This window comes from Sinohyriopsis cumingii, chromosome 6 (assembly GCF_028554795.1).
Source record: "Sinohyriopsis cumingii isolate HCF-2022 chromosome 6, ASM2855479v2, whole genome shotgun sequence".
In the NCBI taxonomy this organism is placed as follows: domain Eukaryota; kingdom Metazoa; phylum Mollusca; class Bivalvia; order Unionida; family Unionidae; genus Sinohyriopsis; species Sinohyriopsis cumingii.
This window is the reverse complement of record NC_142966.1, coordinates 41,027,276-41,041,030: the sequence shown is the minus strand read 5'-3', so window position 1 is coordinate 41,041,030 and position 13,755 is coordinate 41,027,276. Positions and strand designations below refer to the sequence as shown.

General features: G+C 35.4%; 1 protein-coding gene across 1 annotated transcript; it reads right to left on the bottom strand.

The window, feature by feature from the left end:
• Positions 1-1,685: 1,685 nt before the first annotated feature.
• Positions 1,686-3,075, bottom strand: LOC149796767 (uncharacterized). Its single transcript, XM_089960273.1, has 2 exons — positions 2,744-3,075; positions 1,686-2,263 (listed from the first exon to the last, which is right to left on the bottom strand). Exons 1-2 carry the CDS (start codon positions 3,044-3,046, stop codon positions 2,159-2,161), a joined length of 408 nt encoding a protein of 135 aa, XP_089816399.1. The 5' UTR covers positions 3,047-3,075; the 3' UTR covers positions 1,686-2,158.
• Positions 3,076-13,755: the final 10,680 nt, after the last annotated feature.

Below are 13,755 nucleotides of genomic sequence, written 5' to 3'. Positions count from 1 at the left end.
CATCTTTGTATTTCTTTTAATTTAACTGTCGGCATTGCTGACTGGGGGCTCGTAGCCATAAATATATTTAGTCAATAAATAATATAGTGTCCAGAATTAACCTTCTGAATAAGGACCAGGGGAACTTCTCATAACTCGTTAAAGTCTATAAGAAGAACCCCACCCCTAGACAACCAGGAAACCCCCACACTGAAAATGGGATTATCCCAGTACATTTGATTAATCATGTGAATGTATATGTTGAATGGTATTTTCAAGTTCAAACAGTGTCAAATATGCAATGTATCAGCAGTGAGTCACCTTGTTAACCTGTTATGTATAATGATAACAGAGAAAAAATTGAATCAAGATACAATGTCACGACTACTAACATTGTTGTTCTGTGTAACCAAATAAAATATAACAAAATCTTTGATGTGTTTCTTTATCCTTCATTCAATAAAAATGAAATGTTACAAGTTTTGTGTCTGATTCATCATGCAACAAGTACATACTGGAACAAAATAATATATTAAAAAGTACACGTAACACAAAAATACAACAAAAATTTAAAATGCTTAGGATTAGGAAATCATAATTATGCAACCTTTTCTAAGCTGTATACTTTCCTCCTTTCTTCAGTTCAAGAAAGATCATCTTAGAAAACACAAATGATAAACTTCACTGCAGCAAACACTAATTAATTTCACATAAATTGCCATGTGTGTAATTGAAGTCTATAGATGAATTAATTAGAGAAAGTTCCTAATAACTGAAGATGATATCCTCATCAACTTAAATGCATCTTCCAGCAAATGAATAAATCTTCTTAAGTCACAAACTCAGTGTTCTAAAACTAGCTGACAATTGTGATGACTGTAAATGGCATAAATGAACTGAATTAGATAATTCTGCCTAACAGATGCACAGGACTATTACAAGTTTTGTGTCTGATTCATCATGCAATAACATACTGCAACACAATAACACACTAAAAAGTACATGTAATACAAAAATACAAAATAAATTTAAAATTATTGGGATTCAGAAATAATAATTATGCAGTGTTAAACCTGAGATCTGTTATATCTATCTATAACACATACAAGCACCCAACTGCAGTGTCAAACCTGAGATCTGCTATATCAATTTACAACTTGCAAGCACCTAACTGCAGTATTGAACCTGAGATCTGCTACATCCATCTTTATCACACAAGCACCCAACTGCAAACAACGTTGAGCCTGAGATCTGTTATATGAATCTATAATACACAGCACCTAACTGCAAATAATGTTCAACCTGATATATGCTATATTAGTCTATAACGCGCAAGCACCTAACTGCAAACAGTGTTAAATGTAATTTCACATAAATTGTCATGTGTATTTGAATTCAATAACTGAATTAAAGAAAAGTTCATGATGATTGAAAATGATATCCTCATCAACATAAATGCGTTTTCCAGAAAATGAATGAGTCTTCTTAAGTCACAAACTCATTGTTCTAAAACTATCTGGCAATTGTGATGACTCTGTAAAAGGCATAAATGATGTTGTTGTTCTAGGGTTTAACGCCATTTTTCAGCACAAGATAGGCTATACATGGCGGCCAGTACAACTGCTGGAGGAAGAACCCTGGAAAACCCAGAGAAGAACCACCGACCCACGAGAAGCTACTAGCAGGCTTTCCCACGTACCCACGCTAGCCGAAAGGCATAAATGAACTGAATTAGATCATTCTGCATAACATATGCACAAGACTGTCAGACTACTCGTCACAACTTTCAAAGTTTCATATTCTTCTTCAAAAAAATCAAAATATCCACATTCTCCCCAGTCAGAGAGGTTCTTTGTGCTGATACAACATCTCCAGCAGTTGAAAAGACTCTTTCAGATGGCACTGATGTTGCTGGAATAGTCAACAACATCTTGGCTAGTTTGGCCAGCAAAGGGAATGATGTTTCGTTGAATTTCCACCACATCAGTGGGTTGTCACCAATATGTATACTAGATGTCTCATTCCTATAACGTGTTATCTCTGTGTCAGCCCTCTGAAAGAGGGACTTTGATGGCTCCACCTTGACCACGTACACGTCTCCAAAAAGATCTTCAAGTGCACCCTTTTTCACTGGAGGCTCATCAACTTCAACCTTCGCTGCTGCTGCTGGTCTGTTATCTCATTCTGTAACTTGTACTGCAGGAAGCTGTGGTAATGGGGGAAGACTAGATGGTAGTACAGGAGTGAGTTCATCAGTCTTCTCTGTCTTCACTACTGTTTCACACTGTAATAAAAATCAAAATTATATAATACGTACTCCTTAAGTTAATACGAATCTCGCAATTTTATGTCAATTAACATTTTAGCATTAATTCACTGGCATTTAATATAAATAAAACATGATTTTATCAATATAAGATCAATATTGAATATTAAGAAATATTTGTGTATATGAAGTTATGAACTTCAAACAATGAAGTTATGTAATAGTTTGTGTGTTTGCTCTGTGTGTGTGTGTGTGTGTCAGTGTTTCAGAGGGAGATGGAGAGAATCGGATGACACAAGAACTTTGAAGGTGACTCTGGGGCATACCAAGATCAGTGGTGCATCTAGGGTAACCTTTGGGGACAAGTGTTCAATTTTAACTACCAAAAGAAATTTCATATATCCTTAAAATCTTGAAAGGGGACAATAATATTATGTTATACTTCAACTGCTGCATGTAGATAACACAACGATACTCATATGTAAATTTTTGACTTACCTCATTGACCTTCACTGTTTGCATGACAATGGAAGCATATATTTGGATCCTTGTAGCATCGTCTACATCAGTTAGAGCCCTAAATCTTGGATCTAGGGCACAACTCTGCAACAGAAACTGCTGCATGTCCTTGTCATTGTATCTTTTGTCTAGGTCTTGGGAGATTGCCACCTTGACTGCCTTCACAAGTGCAGAGTCACTTTCTTGCACTTCCATTGCACTAATAATACAATGTTTAAGAGGAAAAATCATTGATATGGCAGGTGCTGCTTCATCGCACAATATCGTTGTAATGGTTTTCATTGGTTTGAGCAGTTTGAGAATATCCTCTGCATTTGATACATCATCCTCTGATAAAGTGTTCAAGTCCGTCTCCCTCTGTCTGATTTCCTTACTTAATAGAGTAGCTATAATGGCTGGCTGCTGCTCTAAAAATCGACCAATCATAAGAACTATTCCAACGCGTCTGGACATCTTGGACAAGTTTGTGTTTAGGAAGCTGCAACAGCTCTTGTTTGGATTTCAGCAGGGTAGTAGCAGTTGTACTGCGATGGAAAAACGAGACAATGTGCCAGATCCTCCCAAGAAGGCGTGACATCTGATGAACTTGCAACCCTCTCTGGGTTGCTAGATTTATAGTATGTGCAAAGCACTTGATATGTGGTGTGAACTTTGCCTCTTGAATAGCAACATCCATGTTAGCAGCATTATCTGTTACTATGGGGAGTAACTTGTGGGGCCTTTCCAGTTGCCATTCCTTACTGGCATCAACTAGTACTGCTCCTATATTTTTACCAGTGTGAGACTCATGTAAAGGTCTCGTCTGAAGAACAAAGCTTTTCATGCACCATTCTTTATCAATCAAGTGAGCTGTGATTGTTATGTAACTCTCTGTAGCCCTTGAAGTCCAACCATCTGTAGTAATGGCCACTGATTCTGCCTCTGATATGGTGCTTTGCACTTCTTGTCTGGTGTGAAGGTATAGGTCTGGGATAACTTTCTCTGCGAAGTGTGTTCTTGATGGGATGATGTAGCGAGGTTCTAGGGTACGAATCAACCACTGAGAAAGGGCGCATATCATGTGCAATAAACATCGCTATATGCTTAGTGATTGTCTGTGATCTTTGCGATGATGGAATTAATGGAGACTGAAAAACTTCAGTCAAACTGAGCTGACCAGTGGTTGTTGGATGTGATGGCTTAGGAGTAGGAGAAACACTGACCTTGGGAGCTGAAATCTTGTCATCTTTAAAAGGAATTCCAATGGCAATGGTTGGGTGGTGCCGTTTTAAACGTGTAGACATATTTGTGGTGTTTCCAGTATTCCTAAGAGCTGTAAAACACAGTTTGCAAACACACCTGGACTTACTTGTCTACTTTTCTTACTCCATTCTCATACTCCACAGGATATCCAAAATAGTTCCAGGCCGATGATCTTCTAATCGCAGGTAACTCGAGTTCAATTTTTTCGGCCTTTTGCGTCTGCTCCATTTGACCGGATGTTGGAATCACCTTGGTCACCCCGCTGTTTGTAGTTCATTGCATGAAAGCATCCCAAACGTCTTAGTGATTAAGAATAATCATAAGTTCTATCACCGGTTCCACACCCATACCGATAGTTTAGTCCCACGCAAAGAGAAAAGAATTGACACTTACATTATTATAATAATTTTAAGAAAAAAATTTTTCCTTCAGAAACTATTATTAATTTATGTCTTTGATTATATTTTTAAATTATGGTATTATTTAAAAAACAAAAAATAATGTAATTTCCTAGTACAAGGAAACTCTTATCTATAGAACTGGTCCGGGTGCGGGAACGGAGATGACCAACTGAATCTGACACGCTATACTTCCTGTGTATACAAAACAACTACCGTGACAGTTTGGTCTAATGAGCTCCTAATTTAATTATCATAACTGCTGAAGATTTATGTAGCTATTATAAGGTAGATATCGTTTTGTATCAATTCTTCACCTTGTGTATCGATATGTGTATTGAAATGGCAAAAGTATCGATGCATCGATGTATCGATGAATCGTTTCACCCCTATTATTTAGTGTAAATTGTCATTGTATTGATTAAAACATCCGATTCTTGTGACTATACCTATGGCTAGACAGCTTCAGTTAATATAAAACTAGCAACAAAATTATACAATAATATAAATACTCAGTAAGTTGTGTATTGTGTGCAAGGGATTAAATAAAATAATTTTTGAGTTGGATCATAATTATACCAGTAAATAAAGTGGAGTACAATGATAATGTGCTAAAAGCTAAAAACAATGTTGATCAGAGATTATCTGTAATTAACTAACTTTACCTTTCTATCAGACCAGACAGCAGAAAAGTAAAATTATTAGTAGAAGAATTTTGTAGATTAAGGAGTAAATTTGAAAACTGGAGGATCCTATGGCCAAGATGAAAGAGACATTAAATCTGACTGCTGCAGCAATGTTAAAGATCCAAACAGTAATCGGATGAAACTGATTAAGTTGCAGATGGAGACATTCAATAGTGACAATGTGCAGGATTTAATCAAATTATAGGCCCTGAAAATCTTCACAAAAGAGTTATCAGACAGGTCAGTCTCTGAGAAAAAGATTGGTCAGGAGAAACACCAGTTGAAAAACAGCCACTTGACGATGAAATATACTTCAACAGTTGATTGCACACAACTGCCCCAATATATCTTGAAACATTTTCAAAGAAGAATTAGAAAATGTACAAAAAGTATTGCTAAGAGAAAAAAAAAAGAATATCTCTTGTCAGTTAACACGTTCTTTGTTGCATATAAAAAAATTTTTTTTTATAGGAACTGTTCGTTAAGTCATGAATCATGGAGAAACTTTGTTCATCGTAGTTCATGCACTTATTCATGAAGCTTTTGTTGAACTTTCATTAATTATGATCATTTCGTAGGGGATGTATGCTGTAGGGGATGGCCTAACTGTTTGGCTCAAGGGTTAACAAGTTAATGCACATGCAATCTACATTTTCTATATCAATCTTGTCACATGTAAACTGTGCGTGTGTGTGGTTTGGATTTTTAATGTAGCTTTAACAATTTTTCAGTCATATTGCTATGATGTCCAACCCAATCACATTATCCCAACGTCCGGCCAACCAGTCATGCACTACCCTCTTAATGTTGAGCGCCTTGCAAAGCAGCTGTTGGTATCATTTTTACAAGTCTCTGTTCCCATGTAGCCAGCAATAAGCTGCTGACCATGATTTATTTTAAAGTCAAGCAGTTACCGTTCTTTGGCTCTCTCTCCGAGTGATACTCGGCTCGTTTGGAGATTCTTTCATGGTCAGGAAGACATTACAAAGGGATGTGTCAAATAAAAACCTGAACCTCAGCATTTCTAAACATGGTTATTCTTGTTAACAAAAGTCTTCTTGTAAAGTTTCTCATAACTTGGAATCCTAAACCAAGCTCAGTACCTCAACCCTCCTCACATCCACAATCTATCTGAAATTCATGATTGGCCTCTCCCATACTTTTATACCAAATTTGGTTGGCTTTGCTGGCAAGTACTGTCTATGAGACAATCTGCCTTCATATGCTGTCATACCCTCATGAACAACTTGATCTTTGGGGGGATTATAATATTCAAGACACTTTGTCATGTCCAGGATGTCTCAGCGGAGGGTTGTTAGTAATATCCTTATCATCAAAATATTTTGGGAGCTGCTCATATCGTCATTACACCTGTACTCCACAAGCTACCCATGTTCCAAGCAATTTTATATTCTGGAATTTGCATTATACTAAAAATGATATGTATTCCAAGAAATGCCTGTGAAACCAAAGCAGGTAACCACCTGGGATATGGCATATCGTTAATCTGTTTTTAACTAGAATATTTCTTCGGGAAGAAACTGCAAAAAGAGATCTATCCCCCTTGCATTTTAGTCTAAATTAAATGTTTGACCCGAAACAGCTGTAAATTAGTCCATATATTTTGGCACCATGTGCTCCACCCAAACATGACTGTCAGGCATTTCATCCTCATCTTCAGATAAACCTAATGTCAGGTGTCAAGACATAACTTGTAGTCAAGTCCAATCCTTCATCTTGAATCTGATTACAATGTCATCACTTTCAAATCCTTCAAAACTTTTGTCCGAATCATTGTTGGAATGCATGAATGTTGTCATTTTGTAATACTTTCACAACTGACCTTCCCTTCAGTGGCAATTCATCCTTACATGCTGTAAAACAATTAAAAGAATACTTCTATCTTTTTAAGGAACAACGATCTTCATTGGCTAACTATTGCTATTTAAAAAAGACTAGATACATGCAATTTCATCTAATAATGCAAAGCTTTAAAATGAAACATTTTTATGTGTCCATGGTTCCTTACTATTTAAGTTGCACAATTTTGTCTACACCATTATATGGCCTTAACATTGTTCAAAATATTCTTTATTTTCTATTGCAACTACTGCATATAAATGGAAACGTGTCAAAAAGCTCCAATCAAAAGAAGCAGCCCTGGACAAAAGAGGAATTAATAAAACATGCTGAGGAGTTTTGGACCACCATGATGACATTTCAACTACTTTCTATAAACAGAAACATGTCAAAAAGCCCCAATGGAAAGATTAAGCCCTGGGCAAAGAAAGAACTAATACAACATACTGAAGAGTTTTGGACCACCATGATGACAGCAGAATTCTATTCATGTTATATGGACATCGTAAACAAAGTAGTGCCAGGGTGCCTTAAGTTAAATGACAAGGCACCAGGTGACCTCCATAAGCAACTGTTCATGGAAAGTTCAACAGGGAAGAGTATTAGGTACTTTAATGATCAGTTACAAACTGATCTTTTGAAAGCCATGTTACTTAGTAGAAAGGACCAGCATACCTTTTCAGAACAGATTGTACATCGTATAGAATAACCTATATTGACATACATAGGAAGATTTGGAAGGTTTGGTCCAGACCATTATATAACCTTAATATTATTCAGAACAGCTTTAATTTCATTTTCTACTTAACGAAATGGAAATGTGTCAAAAAGCCATAATGAAAAGGAGGAGCACATGTCAAAGGATGAATTAATACAACATACAGAGGATTTTAGACCACTACTGTCACGGAATTGTATAAATTATTTATTAAATACATGTATTCGGGTTTCATTTTTTGTGTACAACAATTCCCGAGGGTGATTTATTTTACTGTGTTGTATTTCAAATATTTTGCAGCACACGATAGGCTATGCATGGCGGCCAGTATTAATGGTGGATGAAGAACCAGGGAATACCCAGGAAGAACCACCAACCCACGAGAAGCTACTGGCAAGCTTTTTCACATACCCACTTGTATTTGTCAAGTAATTTATTTGAATATTTCATTATTAAGTCTGTGCGTTCGTATGTTAATTAATCCAATGTTTCGATTATATATACGCACACATTATTCATAATTAATTGCTCATTCAAGTCATTCATTATTAAACATTGTATTTATATCGTCTAAGTGTTCTGTTGTGAATCCGGAAATCCCATCTTGTGCTAACCATGATGACAGCAGGATTGTGCACAAAATATTGTTTTCGTCATTTTCTACTAATAGCACAGTATACACAGGTATTTCACCCAGACTATTACTCACTCTCCTATGTATTTTAAGGTAGATTCCATTACTAACCGACACTGGTTGTTTTGAATCTCGTCAAGGAGTGAACGTTCTCCACTGTGTTCTACAGCCATAGGTGTAAGTGTTAAATTTACATTTTGTTTGAAGCTTATTCAGGTTTTAATGTCATATCGTGTAATGATGCATTTACTACTATGCCGATTTGAAACGCAAATTACAAGTTGCTATTAGAGTTTAATTTATTAGCATATATCTAAAGATTGTTCAGAACCCATTATGACCAGTTTTGTTTTATTGTCTGTACATGTGCTGGAGCCACCAATACAAGGGTGTTGTATGCTGTCTGTATGTATGTGTATATGTAATTCTGTATATGTGGATCCGTGAAGGGTGTGAGCAAAGATAAAAGTGAGCCAACCCAAGGACTCTGTGAAACTGCGGTTCATCAGTTTATGAATCATATGTCTGTACAAGTGTCATGAGGCATATGTTTGTTCCAATTGATGTTTCAATCGAGTACATTTTTAATTACTTGAGATTATTTAGAATTTAGGAGATTATGTGAATCTCACTTACAGCACATATTATTTGAAACGTATCTGAAGATTATTTGAATCTCACTTTCCATATGTCAGATTACATGAATTATATTTTTGTTTTTCAATTTGTGAATGTTTAGTGTAGAGGGATCGTGTCACGGAATTGGGTAGGAGTTATATCAATAGTATCAATATGTATATGTTATCAAAAATGTACTCTGGTTTCGTTGCCACATACAGCATCACCCAAGGGTGGTATATTTTTTTTGCTTAGTTATTTTGAAATCCTGAGCGAAACTCAGACCATGCTGCATGAACAAATGGCTTGCAGCAGGGAAACTAAGTACCTAGCTGTGCATCTGTCACAGCTAGTGTACTTAGAGAGCAAATTCTTGAAAAACATCACATTACGCCAAGCCTTGTCAGGACGCTTACCCCTTTACAGGAGCAAATCTCCAGCTGTAGAGGTAATGAAATTCTTTATTATTATTCGTCTATGTGACAGAATTGTTTTTATACTTTAGATGTTTTAGAACCTTAATGTTTCAAAAAGACTTCTATCTGCAAACATATTCATTGAATGCAGTAGCTAACGAGTGGGAAACATATTTATTCTAAATTCTACGGAGAGTCAATACCTAGGTTATACAACGCTATATTATAACTACTATGGTCTGGTTCAAGTTAGCTATTTGTTGCAACCGAATTGACAACTTGTATTTAATTATACAATGTTCGCATTAAACGTTTAATGTATTGGGTAATGAATTCATGTGCGCGCATGCGCTACATATATGACTGAAGAAGTACTTAACCGTGTCATGTGTACTACACGGTTAAGTACTTATCATTTTAGCTGCCTAAATGCCATGCCTTGTATATGGTTTAATGTGGAGTCACCAGCAGTAGAGCTACTTTATACATGCCTGCCATGCCATGTACATCGTTCGATGTGGAGTCACAGAACTCTGTGGGGGTTCCTGTGACGTATATGCTGTGTTTTGGTGACGTTGGGTCGGAAGAGTGCACTAGTTTTCTTGGTGCGAGGGACCAGGGCTTCACGACCAACAGGTCTGTGATGCAAGGGATTCTTCAGCAGACAGAGGAGCGGACCATGCGTGGGTGCTTCTCTAGCCATTTACTAGAGCGCGTGGAACCAGAGTTAACATCTTGGTCGTCAAATGGGCGCCACGATAGTTGTAGTGTTCCATGCTATTTCCACAATTGTATTTGTCATTCATTCCTATTGTTATATCGTTATATGAACGATCGATAGGTTCATGTCATTTATTCCTATTGTTATGTCGTTATATGAACGATCGATAGGTTCATAATATCATTCATCCCTATAGCTATATCGTTATATGAACGATCAATAGGTTCATAATGTCATTCATCCCTATTGCTATGTCGTTATATGAATGGTCGATAGGTTCATTACTCCATTCATTACTATCGTTATATGAATGATCGATAGGTTAATGTCATTCATCCCTATTAAGTTGTTATATGAAAGATCGATACGTTCATAATTACATGTATTGCTATATCGGTATGTCGTTATATGAACGATCGATAGGTTCATAATGTCATTCATCCCTATTGCTATGTCGTTATATGAACGATCGATAGGTTTATCATTCCATTCATTACTATCGTTATATGAAAGATCGATAGGTTAATAATGTCATTCATCGCTATTAAGTTGTTATATGAAAGATCGATACGTTCATAACTACACGTATTGTTATATCGTTATATGAACGATTGGTAGGCGAATAATTACACATATTGCTATATCATTATGTGAACGATCGATAGGCGAATAATTTCATTCATTCATATCGTTATATGAAAATATTATATGAACAATCGATAGGTTTATAACGTTATTAATTCCTATTGCAATGCCGTTGTGTGAACGATCGATAGGTTTATAATGTTATTAATTCCTATTGCAATGCCGTTGTGTGAACGATTGATAGGTTTATAATGTTCATTCCTATTGCAATGCCGTTGTGTGAACGATCGATGGGTTTATAATGTTATTCATTCCTACTGCAATGCCGTTGTGTGAACGATTGATAGGTTCATCATTTCATTCATTCCTATTTCAATGTCTGGTTACGATCAATAGGTTCGTAATTTGCACTGCTTTTCAATATCGTTTTATGAACGATAGGTTAGTAATTTACACTGCTTTTCTAAATCGTTATTTGAACGATACATAATTACATTCTTTTCTAAATCGTTATTTGAATGATACATAATTACATTCTTTGCTAAATCGTTATTTGAGCGATTCATAATTACATTCTTTTCTAAATCGTTATTTGAATGATACCTTCAAGACTTTTTATACTGAGGTGTAGGTCACTTTTATATTGTTGATCGGTGATAGGAATTCACGTTTGTTTTGAAATTCCATTTGTTAAATTCATGTCTTAATTTTTCTCGTTGAGTTAATTGTTGATAGTTCCATGTTAGGAACTTTATAATTTTCCTTATCTTTTGATTATAATGGTGTCAGATTTGTTACATTTAAATTGCGTTTATAAATAAACATCTTGTAAACGCAGTTGCTTTTGGTGTCTTCCCTAATCCAGTCCCAACCCGGCTTCATCCTGTGACAGATCGGATCAATCGTATGTTAAGAGTGTGAAAGAATCAATGTATTTATAATATATATGTTTTTATTAATTCATTTTATAAATTTCCATTGTCCATCACAATGTGTTTGCGTTGTTCTTTTAAACCAAAACCCACTCCATTTCTATTCTGTTACAATTTTAATAGTGCAAAACAGTTATGTAATGTTTTATTTTGTAATATTATAGCTGTATTGCTTGTTGTCAATAAAGTAATAACTATCCCTTCTTTTGCAATTTTCATTGCCTATTACATTAATAGACTTTTCATTGCCTATTACATTAACAGACTTGGAAATATGTTCACTAGTTGTTCTGGCGACATTTTTTGAAAATTGGCGATAAAATATTGAGGTTGGTGATTTTTGGGGCAATAACAAACATTCATTTGTTTGGTCCTTTAAAGAGTGCCTTTGGAAGTGCCTTCAATAACACAAACCTTCATCAAAGCAAGCGGAACACCTTTGCGCAAAGAAAGTCGGTAGCAAATTTAAAGCATGGTTTAATTTTTCATAGTGACTGGAACATGTCAATTGTTCCGTGATATCTGGCAGTCAAGTTAAATGAAGGTGGGGCATCTCAAGAATGCTAAACTTCTCAATTTGTTCAAATGTTTTCATTTCGCTATGAATAGCCTCATCCCTTTGGTAGCATCGGCATCATGGTAGTCTCTTGGGCTGACCAAAATATAGGCCAATTTAAGTACATGAACATGTAGCATAAAAACAACTATACAGCAATGTGCTACTAGAATAATAAATAGTGAATTGTTTCACAAAACAATTGTTGACAATGGGATACAGATCAAATGAAGACTACAGGTTTTTTTACATATACTTTACTTGTGTTTTCTAATGGGATTTGACTGCTATATAAATTTCCAACATATGATTACTGATATGCATGTATATTATGTAACATTGTGGAGTGTACTATACAAATGTAAGTTGTCAAGATACAAGTGTAGTTTACACTAGTTGTCTTCATGCAATCAAAATTTCAACAACAAAAAATTCACTGCATAAATCTAAGTCACTGACGACAGGCCATGTCTTACAAATTTCACTTGTATGCAAAATTTTAATTTATTTTCAGCCCCAACCCCTTTAAACATCCACTTTGGTCAACAATAATGTCCCAATAATGCTGAGATAAATGGATAGTACCATTATTATGAAAATGGCAATATTTTTTAAACTGGCAACAAAATATTATGGTTCATGATTTTTCTGGCTTATGCCAGAGATGGCACTCGCTTTAAAAAAGTATTCACCAGAAAACTTTGTAGAATATCTTTCTCTGTTCTCGAGGGAGACTAGATTTTATTCCGTTCAACAAAAAAAGCAGTGAATTAACTTTTTTAATGACTGTTATCAACTTGTATTTTCCAGCACAAGATATGATCTATCATAATGCAAGGTAGTTTTTCATTTTCAGACTCTTGCTTATCCATTCCTTTTATCATTACTTTGAAATAATTTTTCTCAACTTCAAACTACTGTCGCACAATTAGCAAGATTCCAAGCAAGCTCAAGCGACACAACCAGAATTTGAAAAGTGCACAACAGCATTGGAAAATGCAGTGTCTGAAATGAAGGCGGATTATACCCATACTAAATAATTAGGCGGATTCCACATGGAACTTAAGCAGACACCAGGCGGAATCTGCCTAAAATGTAAAAACTAAAGAAAGGCAGACATGGAAAATTGGAGAAGTCAAAGATGAATCCATCCAGAGTCAACCTAACTCCAAGATGGACTTCAGTCAAATTTCCTGCTATATAGTACATCTTTGGGCATAATTTTGGGCTATGTGGTGGAATTAGGAACTCAGTCAATGGCATCTATTATATGAAAGGATGAATCTGGACTTAGTTTATTTTCTAACCAACATCTAAACTGTAAGAAGAACTTAGTCATTTACATCAGTTAAATATGGCAGAATTAGGGCATGGCTTTTGTGTGTCTGTAAAGTTAAATGACTGAAAATATAGTAATATTTTGTGATTGTAATATCATTGACATTTCAATAAAAATATCAATTAGATATAATAAAAAGTATTGTTTCTTGTACAATTCAAATGATTTTCAGCAGCATTTATATTTCCTGTTTCTGATAGCTGTAATTTTATTGTTTATTTTGGGCACAATTTGTAACTTCTTTCCTCATCTTTCCTCGTTAAATTTCTTCTTCAAATTTGATACT

Coding starts and splice junctions, on each gene's coding strand:
- LOC149796767 (XM_089960273.1), bottom strand. CDS start 3,046: ATGAAAACCATTACAACGATATTGTGCGATGAAGCAGCACCTGCCATA. Junction 2,264..2,743: donor AAACAGTGAAGGTCAATGAG/GTAAGTCAAAAA, acceptor TTTTTATTACAG/TGTGAAACAGTAGTGAAGAC.